General features: G+C 43.4%; 1 protein-coding gene across 2 annotated transcripts in view; it reads right to left on the bottom strand.

Moving 5' to 3' along the window:
- The window catches only part of PYGL (glycogen phosphorylase L), an 89360-nt gene extending 72449 nt beyond the window's left edge, over nt 1–16911 (bottom strand). Inside the window, exons 1-2 of one of the 2 annotated variants that reach the window (XM_060753120.2) lie at nt 16606–16911; nt 9629–9873 (exon numbers count right to left, since the gene is read on the bottom strand). In XM_060753120.2, coding sequence (XP_060609103.1) covers nt 9629–9871 — 243 coding nt within the window. In that variant the 5' untranslated portion in view covers nt 9872–9873; nt 16606–16911. The remainder of the gene's footprint in view (nt 1–9628; nt 9874–16605) is intronic. The other variant, XM_067463122.1, reaches the window with a different exon arrangement.
- Nucleotides 16912–18094: the final 1183 nt, after the last annotated feature.

The following is an 18094-nucleotide window of genomic DNA, read 5'->3' as shown; positions in this document are numbered from 1 at the left end:
GGGTCTTCTTAGGTCCACATCACGGGAGCACGTAAGGAAGGAGACAGTCCCAAAAAAAGATCAAAAAACAAGGTTTATTTTAGTTTCTTCATGAAGAAGACGGACAGCCTGGCAGCATACGCAGATGCTACCCTTCAAGTGACTGCTGCGCCCCTCCTCTGTTTCTGCTGACCTCCGCACTCAAGCAATAGGTCATGGAAAGTACTCTCCCTCCAGCCCTGCTCCCCTGACCCTTCAATGGAAACACATTCTTGCACCTGCAGACTCCGCGCCCAACCACAACCTTTGGCCCCACCACAACACAACTTCCTATGCAAATTTCACTCAAAGACCCTTTCAACATGACCTTGGAGACGTCTACGGACAACACCGGCTCCTCAGCTTAGAAATGGAGATGAGCACCACCCCCAGAGTCGGACATGACTGGACTTAATGTCAGGGGCAAACCTTTACCTTTAACTTGAGCTGGAAAAAGGTGGCTTATAAAGAAACACAATGTATACAGAGTATCCCTTATCTAGAATGCTTGGGTCCAGAAATAGTTTGGATTTCATTTTTTTCTTTGGGTTGCTGTAAGTTTTTTGGTCTGCCTTTTGTGGAGAGGTGACTGCCAAAGTAGCAGAAAGGGTCAACATTTTCTAATGTAAGTTTTTTGGTCTGCCTGGCCATGTTTCAGAAGCATTCTCTCCTGATATTTTGCCTGCATCTATGGCAGGCATCCTCAGAGGTTGTTTGTCGTCAGATCTTCCTTTAGCTGCCAGCATGTCCAAAAGCTTGGTCCCATATCCAGGTCTTCAGTTTTTTCCTGAACGTCAGAAGGGAGGTCGCTGATCTAATCTCCCCGGGGAGTGAGTTCCACAGGTGAGGGGCCACCACTGAGAAGGCCCTGCTCCTCTGAAATACTGACACTGAAATACAACACCACCCGAGCTCTGCAAGTGCAACTTTTTTCCGAATAAAGCAGAGAGTGTTTGAGGACTGGGACATCCGTAGGGAAACCAAGGTGCTTGTTTATAAAGCTATTGTCCTCCCAACCCTACTATATGCCTGCGAAACGTGGACTGTCTACAGATGTCACATGCAACTCCTGGAACGATTCCATCAATGCTGCCTCCGAAAAATCCTCAAAATCTCTTGGGAAGACAGGTGGACAAATATCAGTGTGCTGGAAGAAGCAAAGACCACCAACATTGAAGCGATGCTCCTCCGACATCAACTCTGCTGAACCAGTCATGTTGTCTGGATGCCCGACCACTGTCTCCCAAAGCAGTTGCTCTACTCCGAACTCAAGAACGGAAAACAGAATGTTGATGGGAAGGAAAAGAGATTCAAAGATGGGCTCAAAGCCAACCTTAAAAACTCTGGCATAAACACCAAGAACTGGGAAGCCCTGGCCCTTGAGCACTCTAGATGGAGGTCAGCTGTGACCAGCAGTGCTGTAGAATTTGAAGAGGCACAAATGGAGGGTGAAAGAAATAAATGTGCCAAGAGGAAGGCGCATCAAGCCAACCCTGACCAGGACTGCCTTCCGTCTGGAAACCAATGTCCTCACTGCAGGAGAACATGGAGGTCAAGAATAGGGCTCCACAGTCATGTACGGACCCACCGCCAGGACATTGGCCCTCGAGGTGTTTTGGACTTCAAGTCCCACCATTCCTAACAGCCTCAGGCCCTTTCCTTTTCCCCCTCAGCCGCTTGCGGCTGAGGGGGAAAAGGAAAGGGCCTGAGGCTGTTAGGAATGGTGGGACTTGAAGTCCAAAACACCTTGAGGGCCCAAGTTGGCCCATGCCTAATGTAGATGCACCCTCTATTGCATCTCATGAAAATATTGTACTATCGCATTGAGTAATTTTATATTTTAATATCCTCCCCTTCCCTCTGTGTGTGTACACATCTATTTCAGATTGCACGCCTTTGGCAGGACCCACAGTGTTTGGGTTATTTGACTTGGAAAGCGCCCTTTGCATGGATGACGCTATACAAATAAACTAGGTTGACTTAATAATATCAGCTCAGTGCTCCAGCAGTGTACGGCTATTTCCTAAAGTAGGAATCTTTCCAATGACTGAGGAGAGATGTAGGCATGCAATAATGATTTATGTGTCTTCACCCAAAGCCATGGCCATATTAATCTGAAATGTGAGCTTGCAACGGGATCTTCTAGTTACTTTGAGACCAACTGGAAGATCATCTACTCCCAAGAAACATTGGGCAATGGTTTCCAGGTGGAAGGCAGTCCTGGTCAGGGTTGGCTTGAAGCACCTCCTCTTGGCACGTTTCTCTCTTTCGCCTTCCATTCGTGTATCTTCAAATTTTGCAGCACTGCTGGTCACAGCTGACCTCCAGCTGGAGCGCTCAAGGGCCAGGGCTTCCCAGTTCTCAGTGTCTATGCCAGAGTTTTTAAGGTTGGCTTTGAGCCCATCTTTCAATCTCTTTTCCTGGCTACCAACATTCTGTTTTCCATTATTGAGTTCAGAGGAGAGCAACTGCTTTGGGAGACGGTGGTCGAGCATCCGGATAATGTGGCCAGTCTAGCAGAGTTGATGGCAGAGGACCATCGCTTCAGTGCTGGTGGTCTTTGCTTCTTCCAGCATGCTGACATTTGTCCGCTTGTCTTCCCAAGAGATTTGCAGGATTTTCCGGAGACAGCGCTGATGGAATCATTCCAGAAGTTGCATGTGACGTCTGTAGACAGTCCACGTTTCGCAGGTGTATAGCAGGATTGGGAGGACAATAGCTTTATAGACAAGCATCTTGGTATCCCTATGGATGTCCCGGTCCTCAAACACTCTCTGCTTCATTCGGAAAAATGCTGCACTCACAGAACGCAGGATGTGTTGATTTTCAGTGTCAATGTTGACTTCTGTGGAGAGGTGGTTGACAAGGGAGTGGAAATGGTCAACACTTTCTAATGTTACACCATTAAGCTGTATCTCTGGCATTGGAGAGGGACTGGCCGGTGACTTCTTCCAGCACACTGACATTTGTCTGCTTGTCTTCCCAAGAGATTTCAAGGATTTTCTGGAGGCAGCACTGATGGAATCATTCTAGGAGTTGCATGTGACGTCTGTAGACAATTGGCTGGTGTCTGCTGGAAGAGCACTTTGGTTTTCTTGATGTTCAATGACAGGCCGAGCTTCTCGTATGCTTCTGCGAAGGTGTTTGGAGTGGCTTGTAAATCGTCTTCTCAATGTGCACAGACGACATTGTCATCAGCATATTGGGGTTCTATAACAGATGTTGTTGTAACATTGGGTTTGGCTTTCAGTTTGCTGAGGTTAAAAAGATTGCAATCTGTCCGATAGATGATTTCCACTCCGCTGGGAAGCTTCCCATCAATAAGATGAAGTATCATAGCGATGAAGGTGGAAAATAAAGTTGGGGCAATAACACATCCCTGATTCCACCTTAAATGGGTCACTTTGGGAGCCACTGCTGTCTAAGACTGATATCATATATTGCTGATGTGAGCTTTGATCTTTGTATAAATCTGAAGTCCTACAGAATACTCAAATTTGGAATAAACTTTATCTATTTTGTGAGTCGGTTGGTCGGAAAGCATGGCTGGGCTTGGTGGTCCCTTTGGCCAAAGTTCTTGTTTGTTGTCATAGAATCATAGAATTGGAAGAGACCTCCTGGGCCATCCAGTCCAACCCCTTTCTGCCAAGAAGCAGGAATATTGCATTCAAATCACTCCTGACAGATGGCCATCCAGCCTCTGTTTAAAAGCTTCCAAAGAAGGAGCCTCCACCACACTCCGGGGCAGAGAGTTCCACTGCTGAACGGCTCTCACAGTCAGGAAGTTCTTCCTCATGTTCAGATGGAATCTCCTCTCTTGTAGTTTGAAGCCATTGTTCCATTGTGTCCTAGTCTCCAAGGAAGCAGAAAACAAGCTTGCTCCCTCCTCCCTGTGGCTTCCTCTCAAATATTTATACATGGCTATCATATCTCCTCTTAGCCTTCTCTTCTTCAGGCTAAACATGCCCAGCTCCTTAAGCTGCTCCTCATAGGGCTTGTTCTCCAGACCCTTGATCATTTTAGTCGCTCTCCTCTGGACACATTCCAGCTTGTCAATATCTCTCTTGAATTGTGGTTGAATTGAATTGTCGGTTCTCCCACTTGGACAAAGACAGAAAGGCAGACATTTTACCTGATTATACTTACTTATATCCCACTTTCACCTCTTGATTGAGATGCGGAGCTGATATTTCCAACCCAGCCCAACATCTCTAACCAGGTTCCTGGGTGGGATCTCCAACGTGAAGCCCCTCAATCTCCCCAAAGATTTTTTTCCTAATATAGATAGAGGCAAAGGTTGGAGACGAAGGGCCGTTCTCTGATCCAGAAGCCGTGAACCTCTTGGAGAGGCCGGACGAGGGGTGAGCCTCTCCACGGGGGGCCTGCCCGCCTCACCTTCCGCCTGATGACACAAAAGGGATTACGCCTTAATCCGCAGGGCTAAAGCTCCATTAAAGGTGGTTAGCCGCCCAAAACTGACTGTGAGATGGTTCATTAAGTCAATCCAATTCAAGGAAGGCGACTTGCATTTTTGTGCCGGTCTATCCGTTTGTCCGCCGTCTGCTTTCCAGGACTGGCAATGTGTTTTTTTTTCTTCTCCTGCAACCCTATTATTACACAAGAGCCTTTTCTTAAACTGGCGTTGAACCCGTGACCGTCTGGAGGCTATGGCCAGGACACCTGCAGACACACAGCACTTCTGCAAATGCCCTCCCTATGACTTATTATTTGACCCAGTTACAAGTCTCATCCCCCTTTGAATCCCTTGTCTTTTTAAGTCTGAAGGTAAAAACTGCAACAACTAGTCTAGTCATCCCAATGCTGGACTACTACCATGTGCCGTATTGGGGCTGCCCTTGAAGATAGCACTATGTAATTGTATGGTCCTTACTTTGAAAGTAGTTGCTCTAATCCAGAAACTTTGTTTTTTGTAGCTGAATTGGTTAAGAAGAGAAAGGAAGCTTATGACTTGAGTCCCAATCCATAACCACTGATGCCAGTTAAACTGGTAAAGTGGAGGGTGGAATTAGCAGATAGGTTGCTAATGACCTGGCTCATATATGGTAAACAGGAAGCAGAATAATGGGCCACTAATTGCTGGCCTGCAGTGCTGGCTAAAAGAATGTAGCCTCGCCCCGCCTCTCAAACAAAGCAACACTCAAGCAGCTAATTTTAAACACTTACTCAAATTTCTAGTGCCTCTAACAAAGCAACACTCAAAGCGACTAATTTTAAACACTTACTCAGATTTCTAGCGCCCTTTAAGACAAGGCTTATCCTGAAGCAGAAGGGAACAAGATGGCTTCGTGCTTCCCCAACTTCTGTGGGAGCACACAGAAGTGTGCAATATTTTAATAATAATAATAATAATAAGGGTTGTCCCCTGACATTAAGTCCAGACATGTCTGACTCTGGGAGTTGGTGCTCATCTCCATTTCTAAGCCAGAGAGCCGGCATTGTCCATAGACACCTCCAAGGTCATGTGGCCAGCATGACTGCAAGGAGCACCCTTACCTTCCCGCCGGAGTGGTACCTATTGATCTACTCACATTTGCATGTTTTCGAACTGCTAGGTTGGCAGAAGTTAGGTCCAACCTGTGGTCCAACCTGTGACCTTTCGGTCAACAAGCTCAGCAGCTCAGCGCTTAAACCCACTGTGCCACCGAGGACTCCTTAATAATAGGGTTAGGCATTGTAATATTTTTTTCCAGCAATTAATCCCATTTTCAAGTCAACACAAAATTCAGTGACAAATGGCGAAGGAAAAGTTTCTTGTCTGGAGCCAAACCTGCCACTCAACATAAAGTTCTTTTGAGTTATAGTTTTTCTAAACTTTGCAAAAGCCCCAAATTAATTCTGCACAGTGCAAATGAGTGCTTTCGTTTGCATGCCCGCAGGTCACAGCCAGTTAACACTGCAATGTGTACCTCCTTTATGTTACTAGGACTTGGCAAGGAAAATAAACCAACATTTACCCGAATTCTCCACCCTTTGGCAATTGTATATCTCTCTCTCCACCTGAGCTCCACTCCCCATCACCCTTTTCATCCCATGAAGAAAAGAACTCCAAATCGTCGGCAGAACAGAACACACAGAACTCAAGAACACAGATTAGTTTGGAGCGGGTGGAAGATTTCCACAGAGTGATTCATCATGCAGAGTGAAGGGTTCTGCAAAACTCCCACACTTGTCAAAATGGGGTGCATCTACACCAGGGTTTCTCAACCTTCCCAATGCCGCAACCCCTTAATTCAGTTCCTCAAGTTGTGGTGACCCTCAACCAGAAAATTATTTTTGTTGCTACTTCATAACTGTAATTTTGCAACTGTTATGAATTGTAATGTAAATATCTGATATGCAGGATGTATCTTCATGAACTGTACCAAATTTGGCACAAATATCCAATATACCCAAATCTGAATACTGGTGAGGTTGGGGGGATTCATTTTGTCACTTGGGAGTTGTAGTTGCTGGGATTTATAGTTCACCTACAATCAAAGAGCACTCTGAACTCCACCAAAGATCATTCTGAACTCTCATGACCAACAGAAAATAGTGGAAGGATTTGGTTGACATTGACCTTGGGTTTTGGAGTTGTAGTTCACTTACATCCAGAGAGCACTGTGAACTCAAACAATGATGGTTCTGGACCAAACTTGGCACAAATACTCAATGTGCCCAAATCTGAACACTGGTGGAGCTTGGGGAAAATAGAGCTTGACATTTCGGAGTACAGTTGCTGGGATTTATAGTTCACCTACAATCAAAAAGCATTCTGAACCCCACCGACGATAGAATTGGGCCAAACTTCCCACACAGAACCCCCATGACCAACAGAAAATACTGTGTTTTCTGATGGTCTTTGGTGACCCCTCTGGCACCCCCTTGGCGACCCCCTTAGGGGTCCCAACCCCCAGGTTGAGAAACACTGATCTACACTGTCGAATAAATGCAGTTCGACACTACTTAAACTGCCATAGTTCAATGCTATGGAATGGTAGGACTTACAGTTTGGAGAGGCAATAGTACTCTCTTGCAGAGAGGGCCACGGGTATTTTATTATTATTATTATTATTATTATTATTATTATTATTATTATGTGTGCTTATAATCCACTCTTTCTCTCCACAAAGGAGACTCTTGTAAAATTACAGCTTACAGATTTTATAGCATTGAGTCATGGCAGCCAATGTGTTGGGCAGTTGCATTCATTCAATATTGTAGACGCACCCCATATTGGCTGTTAGATTCTGCAAGTTTTAATGCCGAAAGGAAACTTAGCCTTGGAGATTTGTTGCTAATTTTTATGGTGACTTAAAGCTGGGAATTGTTGCTAGATGGAATTATTTCATTAACTATAATGAATGTGGAACTTCCACCTCCAAAGGCAATTATACCTGCAAATCCCAAATAGTAAAGAGTGAAAATGTTGCCTTCACATTTTTGGGGTGTGACAATTCCTAGATTCCACTGTAGTCATGCTGGCTTTGGGTGCATCTACACTACAGAATGAGTGCACGTTTGACCTCACTTTATCATAGTTTTAACTTTGGTTTTTAATTCTGAATATATTTTAATAGTTTTTGACTGGGAATTTTAAAATGCTGTTTATATTTAATCCTGTTTTAATGCTTGCATATTGGTATAGTTTAAATTGAGTGCTAACACTTTTAAGTTAAGCCGCTTTGGGGTCTATTGTGGTGCTCATCTCCATTTCTAAGCCGAAGTGACGGCGTTGTCCATAGACACCTCCAAGGTCATGTGGCCAGCATGACTGCATGGAGTGCCGTTACCTTCCCACCGGAGCGGTACCTATTGATCTACTCATATTTGCATGTTTTCGAAGTGCTAGGATGGCTGAAGCTGGGGCTAACAGCAGGAGCTCACCTTTGAACCTGTGACCTTTTGGTCAACAAGTTTAGCAGCTCAGTGGTTTAACCCACTACGCCACTGGGGGCTCCAATACGAAGAAGAAGAAGAAGAAGAAGAAGAAGAAGAGGAAGAAGAGGAAGAAGAGGAAGAAGAAGAAGACACGATATGAGGATTTAAAGATCAAACTGCAAAGACTCTGGCACAAGCCAGTTAAGGTGGTCCCAGTGGTAATCGGCATACTGGGTACAGTGCCTAAAGACCTCGGCCTGCACTTAAACACAATTGGTGCTGACAAAATTATCATCTGCCAGCTGCAGAAGGCCACCTTACTGGGATCTGCATGCATTATTCGCCGATACATCACACAGTCCTAGACACTTGGGAAGTGTCCGATGTGTGATCCAATTCAACAGCCAGCAGAGTGTCTGCTGTGGACTCATCTTGTGTTTCAAATAGTAGTAGTAGTAGTAGTAATAATAATAATGCTATGGAATGCAAAGGAGGAGTTCAAGCTTCTGGAGCACCCAAGGGAGCACTAAATCCTAGAATTGGAAGAGAACCCCCCCAACTTGACCACATGGGGGAAGCACTGTAAGACCCCAAATGGAGACACTTTCAGTCCCAAAAAGGTTACCCTTTCAACCCCACAAAAGCCCCCTTTCCAGCTGCAAAAGGTCATTGTTTCAGCAAGAAAAGGTCACCTTTTCAGTCCCCCTTTTAGCGTCCAACAGGTCCACCATTTCAGCCTGAGAGACAGACCTTTCAGCTGAAAAAGGTCACCACTTCAGTCCGTTGAAGTTCATCCTTTCAGCCTCCAACAGGTCCACCATTTCAACTTCAAAGAGACCAACCTTTCGGCTGCAAAAGGTCACCGTTTCAGCCCCAAAAGCCCACTGTTTCAGCCAGAAAATGTCACCATTTCAGCTGCAAAAATCACCATTTCAGTCCCCGTTTTAGCCTCCAACAGGTCCACCATTTCAGCCTCAGAGACAGACCTTTTAACTACAAAAAGTCACTATTTCAGCCCCCCAAAGTTCACCCTTTCAGCCTCCAAGAAGTCCACCATTTTTGCCTCAAAGAGACCAACCCTTCAGCTGCAAAAGATCACCATTTCAGCCCCAAAAGTCCACTGTTTCAGCCAGAAAAGGTCACCTTTTCAGCTGCAAAAACATCACCATTTCAGTCCCCCTTTTAGCCTCCAACAGCCTCAAAGAGACCAATCTTTCAACTATGAAAAGTCACTGTTTCAGTCCCCTAAATTTTACCCTTTTGGCCTCTAACAGGTCCACCATTTCAGCTTTAGAGACCAACCTTTCAGCTGCAAAAGGTCACTGTTTCAGCCCCCAAAGCCCACTGTTTCAACCATTAAAGGTCACCTTTTCAGCTGCAAAAGGTCACAGTTTCAGTCCCCTTTTAGCCTCCAATAGGTCCACCATTTCAGCCTCAAAGAGACCAACCTTTTAGCTATGAAAAGTCACTGTTTCAGTCCCCTGAAGTTCACCCTTTCAGCCTCCAACAGGTCCACCATTTTTGCCTCAAAGAGATGAACCTTTCAGGTACAAAAGGTCAGTTTCAACTCCAAAAGTGCATTGCTTCAATACCCAAAAGGCCACCCTTTCAGCCACTGAAAGATCTCCATTTCAACTGCAAAATATCACCCTTTCACTCCCCCCCCCCCAAAGGTCACCATTTGAGCCAGAATGAGTCCATTGCCCACCCCCCCACAATGGGTGCTCACCTTGGGGTCCTTCTCGTAGTAGTACTGCTGGGTGCGGATCCATCGTCCCACCAGGTGGTCACGCACGGTGTGGGCCAGGGCGAAGTAGTAGTCCCGGGGGGTGGCCACATTGCGGTCCTTGACCAGCGTGAAGTGTAGGTGCCGGTTGAAGCCCTTCTTCAGCTCCGCCACGTTCTCCACGCCCACGATGCCCCGGATGCTGATCTGCTTGCGCTTCTCCTGGTCGGTCAGTGGACGAGACATGGCTGCAGGGAGACACCAGGCACAGGGACTGACCACAGTGATAACGACAGATGCCGAATGGGCACTGGTCACCAGGAAACAAGAAGACTTGGTGCCCCTCCCTCTGCCTTTCTCCACCTTCTCTGAGATGGGATTGGATGAAGGAGAGCTCAGGTGGCAAAGGAGGAGTTTGACCTTCTGGAGCAGTGGTTCTCAACCTTCCTAATGCCGTGACCCCTTAATGCAGTTCCTCATGGGTTGGTGACCCCCAACCATAACATGATTTCCATTGGTACTTCGTAACCGTAATTTTGCTACTGTTATGAATCGTAATGTAAATATCTGATATGCAGGATGTATTCTCATTCACTGGACCAAATTTGGCACAAATAGCCAATATGCCCAAATTTGAAAATTGATGGGGTTGGGGGGGGGATTCATTTTGTCATTTGGGAGTTGTAGTTGCTGGGATTTATAGTTAACCTATAATCAAAGAGCATTCTGAACTCCACCAACAAAAGAATCAAGCCGAATTTGGCACATAGAACTCCCAAGTCCAAGAGAAAGTACTGGGCTTTGATCATGAGTTTGGGAGTTGTAGTTCACCTATGGAGTCAAACAATGAGGGATCTTGACCAAACTTGGCACTAATACTCAATACACCCAAATGTGAACACTGGTGGAGTTTGAGGAAAATAGACCTTGACTTTTGAGAGTTATAGTTACTGGGATTTATAGTTCACCTACAATAAGGAGTATTCTGAACTCCACCAACGATATAATTGGACCAAACTTGGCACAGAATGCCCTTGACCAAAAGAAGGGTTTGTTGGGCATTGACCTTGAGTTTGGGAGTTGTGGTTCACCTACATCCAGACAGCACTGTGGACTCAAACATTGATGGATCTGGACCAAACTTGGCATGAATACTCAATATGCCCAAATATGCACACTGGTGGAGTTTGGGGGAAATAGATCTTGACATTTGGGAGTTGTCGGAAGCGACTTGGAACATGGCCATACAGCCCGAAAAACAGCAACCCAATACTACTACTACTACTACTACTACTACTACTACTACTAATAATAATAATGCAATTATGATGATGAAGCAATTTCTGAGAGATTCCAAAAAGTAAATTTTGTAAAACTCTTGCCTTTTCAGCAGTGGAACTCTCTGCCCCGGAGTGTGGTGGAGGCTCCTTCTTTGGAAGCTTTTAAACAGAGGCTGGATGGCCATCTGTCAGGGGCGCTTTGAATGCAATATTCCTGCTTCTTGGCAGAATGGGGTTGGACTGGATGGCCCAGGAGGTCTCTTCCAACTCTTTGATTCTAGGATTCTATTTCGTCCTTCCTTAAGCCCTTTTGGTTTTCCTTTTGCAAAAGACCAGTTTATTTATGCTTTAAAATAAATACTACACAGGTTGCAACATGCCTTTTCCCTTCTGCCTTATGGTAATATTTGCCAAATGCCAACCAGATTCTGTTTTCTTTTGTAATCTGAAAATTGTGCCACCTTCGAACATGGTCACAACACGAGCGAGAAATTGACAGTGAAGAAGGCTTTTAAATAGAGTTTATTTCCAAATTATGGGAGCGATTTATAGCTACAAATAAATATTACACAACTCCCTATAAGGACACTGCATCCCAAATTTAAAAAAATGCCTTTCTTGATTAAATTTCCTCCAAAAGGTAGGATAAAAATAAAGTCAATTGATATAGTAGTTGCTCATAGCTTCACTCATGGAATTGCAAAACAATAAAAATAAAAGCAATTAATAATAATAATAATAATAATAATATATTATCCTCTCATAGCTCCACTCTTGCAATTGTAAAAGGATACAAATAAAGACAATTCAATTAATATTAATAATAATAATAATAATAATAATAATATATCCACTCATGGCTCTACTCTTGCAATTGCAAAAGGATATAAATAAAGGCAATTCAATTAATAATAATAATAATAATAATAATAATAAATCCACTCATGGTTCTACTTCTGCAATTGCAAATGGATACAAATAAAGGAAATTCAATTAATAATAATAATAATAATAATAATATATCTGCTCATAGCTTCATTTATGCAATTGCAAAAGGATACAAATAAAGGCAATGTATAATAATAATAATAATAATAATAATAATAATAATAATAATAAAATATCCACTGATAACTTCACTCATGCAATTGCACAAGGATATAAATAAAGGCAATTAATAATATTAATATAATATCTGCTGATAGCTTCACTCATGCAATTGCAAAAGGATATAAATAAAGGCAATTAATAGTAGTAATAGAATATCCGATTATAGCTTCATTAATGTAATTTCCCAAGGATACAAATAAAGACAATTAATAATAGAATATATGCTCATAGTTTCACTCTTGCAATTGCAAAGGATACAAGTAGTCAACTAATAATAATAATAATAATAATAATACCCACTCATAGCTTTACTCATGCAATTGCAAAAGGATACAATAAAGTCAATTAATAATAATAATAATAATATAATATCTGCTCATAGTTTCATTCCTGAAATTGCAAAGGGATACAAAGAAAGATAATAATAATAATAATATCTACTGATAGCTTCACTCATGCAATTGCACAAGGATACAAATAAAGGCAATTAATAATAGAATATCTGCTCTTAGTTTCACTTTTGCAATTGCAAAGGATACAAGTATTCAACTAAATAATAATAATAATAATATCCACTCATAGCTTTACTCATGCAATTGCAAAAGGATACAATAAAGTCAATTAATAATAATAATAGTGTATAATATCTGCTCATAGCTTCATTCATGAAATTGCAAAGGGATAAAAATAAAGTTCATCAATAATAATAATAATAATAATAATAATATCAGCTCATAGCATCACTCATGCAATTGCAAAAGGATACAAATAAAGGCAATGAGGAATAATAATAATATCTACTGATAGCTTAACTCATGCAGTTGCACAAGGATACAAATAAAGGCAATAATAATAATAATAATAATAATAATAGAATATCTGCTCATAGCTTCACTCATGCAATTGCACAAGGATATAAATAAAGACAATTAACGATAGAATATCTGCTCATAGTTTCACTCTTGCAATTGCAAAGGATACAAGTAGTCAACTAATAATAATAATAATAATAATAATAATAATATCCACTCATAGCTTTACTCATGCAATTGCAAAAGGATACAATAAAGTTAATTAATAAAAATAATATAATATCCGCTCATAGCTTCATTGATGAAATTGCAAAGGGATAAAAATAAAGTTCAGTAATAATAATAATAATTATATCAGCTCATAGCTTTAGCTTCACTCATGCAATTGCAAAAGGATACAAATAAAGGCAATAATAATAATAATAATAATAATAATATCCCCTCATGGCTTCTTTCATGTTATTTCAAAAGGAGGAGGAGGAGGAGAAAGAAGAAGAGTTGCAGACTCAGGAAATGCAAAAAGGAATGCAACCCTCAGGCTAGAAAGCGCCCATCCAAGGTCATTGGAGGTGAAACCAAATTTCAACCTGGTTTGGAACCGAGCTGCGTCTACACTGCAGAATTAATGCAGTTTGATGACATTTTTACTGCCAGGGTTCAATGCTATGGAATGCCGGGAGTTGTAGTTTTGCAAGGTCTTGCAAAGACTTCTCTGCCTCACCAAACTGCAACCCCACTAGTAAGCCATGGAAGTTAAGGTGGTGCCAAAACCGAATTTATACATGGCTATCATGTCTCCTCTCGGCCTTCTCTTCTGCAGGCTAAACATGCCCAGTTCTTTAAGCCGCTCCTCATAGGGCTTGTTCTCCAGACCCTTGATCATTTGAGTCACCCTCCTCTGGACATTATAAACATTAAAACAGAATTACACATCATGGGCACTTTAAAAATCGAGTCTTTAAGCCACAGTGTAGATGCAGCTGAACAATGTGTGCAGTATGGCTTATCCAAATAAGTCTTCTTGGATGTAACTTTTCAATGAGGTCACATTGACTCCTAGCAAGAGATTGCAATGCAAAGCATCAATAATATTAGTAATAATAATAATAATAATAGTAAAAGCTCATTGAATCAAGATATTATTATTATTATTATTATTATTATTATTATTATTATTATTAGCTCATTTAATCAAGATAGAATCAAGAAACACAAACGCATCTTGCACTGAAGAAAGAATGCAGTTGAATGGTTAATGCTCTGGTAGATGTAGTTCTGCAAGGTCCAAAGAGTATTGGTGCCTCTCCAAACGACAACTCCCAGGACTCCATAGCATTGAGTATTAGCAGTTCATAGAATCCTAGAATTGGAAGAGACCTCCTGGGGCATCCAGTCCAATCTCATTCTGCCAAAATGCAGGGACATTGCATTCAAAGCACCCCTGACAGATGGCCATCCAGCCTCTGTTTAAAAGCCTCCAAAGAAGGAGCCTCCACCACACTCCGGGGCAGAGAGTTCCACTGCTGAACAGCTCTCACAGGAAGTTCTTCCTAATGTTTAGATGGAATCTCCTTTCTTGTAGTTTGAAGCCATTGTTCCGCATCCTAGTCTCCAGGGAAGCAGAAAACAAGCTTGCTCCCTCCTCCCTAGGACTTCCTCTCATGCATTTATACATGGCTATCATATCCCCTCTCAGCCTTCTCTTCTTCAGGCTAAACATGCCCAGTTCTTTAAGCCGCTCCTCATAGGGCTTGTTCTCCAGACCCTTGATCATTTGAGCCGCCCTCCTCTGGACATTATAAACATTAAAACAGAATTACACATCATGGCTATTTAAAAATTGAGTCTTTAAGCCGCTCCTCATAGGGCTTGTTCTCCAGACCTTTGATCATTTTAGTCCCCCTCCTCTGGACACATTCCAGCTTGCCAATATCTCTTGAATTGTGGTGCCCAGAATTGGACACAATATTCCAGGTGCGGTCTAACCAAAGCGGAATAGAGCATGGGGAGTAGGACTTCCCTGGATCTAGACACTATTTTCCTATTGATGTAGGCCAAAATCCCGTTGGCTTTTTTTTGCCACCGCTCTTTAAGCCGCTCCTCATAGGGCTTGTTCTCCAGACCCTTGATCCTTTGAGTCACCCTCCTCTGGACACATTCCAGCTTAGAGTCAACATTAAGACGCTGCTCATAGGGTTTGTTCTCCAGACCCTTGATCCTTTGGGTCGCCCTTCCCTGGACACATTCCAGTTTAGAATCAACATTAAGCCGCTCCTCATGGGGCTTGTTCTCCAAACCCTTGATCCTTTGTGTCGCCCTCCTTTGGACACATTCCAGCTTAAAGTCAACATCTCCCTTCAATTGTGGTGCCCAGAATTGGACACAGTGTGATTCCAGGTGTGGTCAACGGATATCAAACTGCATTCACTCTGCAGAGCCAGAGAATGAAAAAGGGTCCCCTAGAGGTCATCCAGTCCACCCATTGCTAAAGCTAAAGCTTCTCAAAGAGGTGAACTGTGTCCATTGCCTTAAAACAGTGTTTCTCAACCCTCCTAATGCCGCAACAACTTAACACAGTCCCTCATGTTGTGGGATTGTGTTATTTTTGTTGCTACTTCATAACTGTAGTTTTGCTACTGTTATGGATCGTAATGTAAATATCTGATATGCAGGATGTATTTTCATTCACTGGACCAAATTTGACACAAATACCCAATATACCCAAATTTGAATACTAAGGGGGTTTGATTTTGTCATTTGGGAGTTGTAGTTGCTGGGATTTATAGTTCACCTACAATCAAAGAGCATTCTGAACTCCACCAATTACAGAATTGAACCAAGCACACAGACTTCCCATGATGAACAGAAAATATTAGAAGGGTTTGGTGGGCATTGACCTTGAGTTTGGGAGTTGTAGTTCACCTACATCCAGAGAGCACTGTGGACTCAAACAATGATGGATCTGGACCAAACTTGGCACAAATATTCAATATGCCCTAATGTGAACACTGGTGGAATTTGGGGAAAATAGACATGGACTTTTGGGAGTTGTAGTTGCTGGGATTTATAGTTCACCTACAATCAAAGAGTATTCTGAACTCCACCAACGATAGAATTGGGCTAAACTTGGCACGCAGAATGCCCTTGACCAATAGAAAATACTGAAAGGCTTTGGTGGGCATTGACCTTGAGTTTGGGAGTTGTAGTTCACCTACATCCAGAGATCACTATGAACTCAAACAATGAGGGATCTTGATCAAACTTGGCACAAATACTCAATATGCCCAAATGTGAACACTGGTGGAGTTTGGGGAAAATAGACCTTGACATTTGAGAGTTGCAGTTACTGGGATTTATAGTTCACCTACAATCAAAGAGCATTCTGAACTCCACTGACAATAGAATTGGGCCAAACTTCCCACACAGAATGCCCATGATCATGAAAATACTGTTTTCTGATGTTTCTTTGGTGACCCCTGTGACACCCCCTTGGGACCCCCCCAGGTTGAGAAACACTGCCTTAAAAGAAAACAGAAACACCAATCTGGGTCAGTCACTCCATCATTCAACCCTTATGTAAAATCTAAGAGGGAGAAATGAAGATGTCCAAGGCTTGAGTTGGGCCACAACCCAATCCACATCCACACAACCCCATTCCAAGCACATAGATCAATACTCATAGATTACAATCCACTATGTCTAACACTAATAGGGATTTCAGCCCTATTCGGGTTCAGTAAGGCTTAAAAGCAGTTTCGAAAAGTGTTGGAGAACTTACTTATTCCGACAAGCTCCGAGGAAGTGTGCTCTCCGGCAAACCCGTGTCAGGACCGCGTCACGTGTGAACGCTGCCTTGCCACCTGCGGGTCAGGGCGTTGGCTGCAGCTAAAGGCTGGCTTTCTCCTTCCGCCTGAAGGTGGGTCGGTGCTTTGAGCAGGAGGCGGGGATTCAAGCTGTCTTGTTTGCCGGAAAGGGACCCCTCGAGGTCATCTAGTCCAGCCCAACGCTGAGAGCTGCAACCCCATGAGAGGACTTTGCCTGTTTCTTGCCTTCGAGGCCCGCTTTCCTCCTTCCTTCCTTATTTTAATTGCCAGCCCCGGAAAAAAGGCAGCCCCGCCCTCCTCAAGGCTTTGGCCAGGCTGCTATTCGCTAGGGAGAGTGTCCATCTTGTCCCAAGCCCCGCCTCTTCGGCCCGGGACGGGGCTTTTGGGCTGGGCTGCCCCCTTGGGAGGCCCCCAAACCCAAAGAGACTCCTCTGCTATTGGCAGGACATTGCTCCAGAGTGAAGAGAAGAAGACCAGGCAGAGGAAGAAGGCAAAGAGGAAGAGCTTTCGCTTTTGTCAAAGTTTGCCAAAGTTTTGGAACAACAATCTGCTTAGCACCCTATCATTGGAAGGGACATCCAAGGGTCATTTAGTCGAACCCCTTTGTGCCATGCACAATCAAAGCACCCCTGACTTGCAGCCTCTGCTTAAAAATCTCCAGGGAAGTAGACTCCAATGTTGAGCAGTTCTTAGCATCAGGAAGTTCTTCCTAATGTTTACCTGGAACCTCTTTTCCTATCATTTGAACTCATTGCTTCATATTCACTAAGGCGACAAAAATGATCAAGGGTCTAGAGAACAAGCCCTATGAGGAGCCGCTTAAGGAGCTGGGCATGTTTAGCCTGAAGAAGAGAAGGCTGAGAGGAGACATGATGTCAAGAAGTGAGGGGAAGTTATAGGGAGGAGGGAGCAAGCTTGTTTTCTGCTGCCCTGGAGACTAGGACACAATGGAGCAATGGCTTCAAACTACAAGAACATGAGAAAGAACTTCCTGACTGTGAGAGCCGTTCAGCAGTGGAACTCTCTGCCCCGGAGTGTGGTGGAAGCTCTCTCTTTGGAAGCTTTTAAACAGAGGCTAGATGGCCATCTGTCAGGGGTGCTTTGAATGCATTTTTTCTGCTTCTTGGCAGAATGGGGTTGGACTGGATCATAGAATCCTAGAATCAAAGAGTTGGAAGAGACCTGGTGGGCCATCCAGTCCAACCCCCTTCTGCCAAGACGCAGGAATATTGCATTCAAATCACCCCTGACAGATGGCCATCCAGCCTCTGTTTAAAAGCTTCCAAAGAAGGAGTCTCCACCACACTCCGGGGCAGAGAGTTCCACTGCTGAACGGCTCTCACAGTCAGGAAGTTCTTCCTCATGTTCAGATGGAATCTCCTCTCTTGTAGTTTGAAGCCATTGTTCCATTGCGTCCTAGTCTCCAAGCTTGCTCCCTCCTCC

This window comes from Anolis sagrei, chromosome 1 (genome assembly GCF_037176765.1).
Source record: "Anolis sagrei isolate rAnoSag1 chromosome 1, rAnoSag1.mat, whole genome shotgun sequence".
Taxonomy (NCBI): domain Eukaryota; kingdom Metazoa; phylum Chordata; class Lepidosauria; order Squamata; family Dactyloidae; genus Anolis; species Anolis sagrei.
This window is presented reverse-complemented; position numbering and strand designations above follow the sequence as displayed.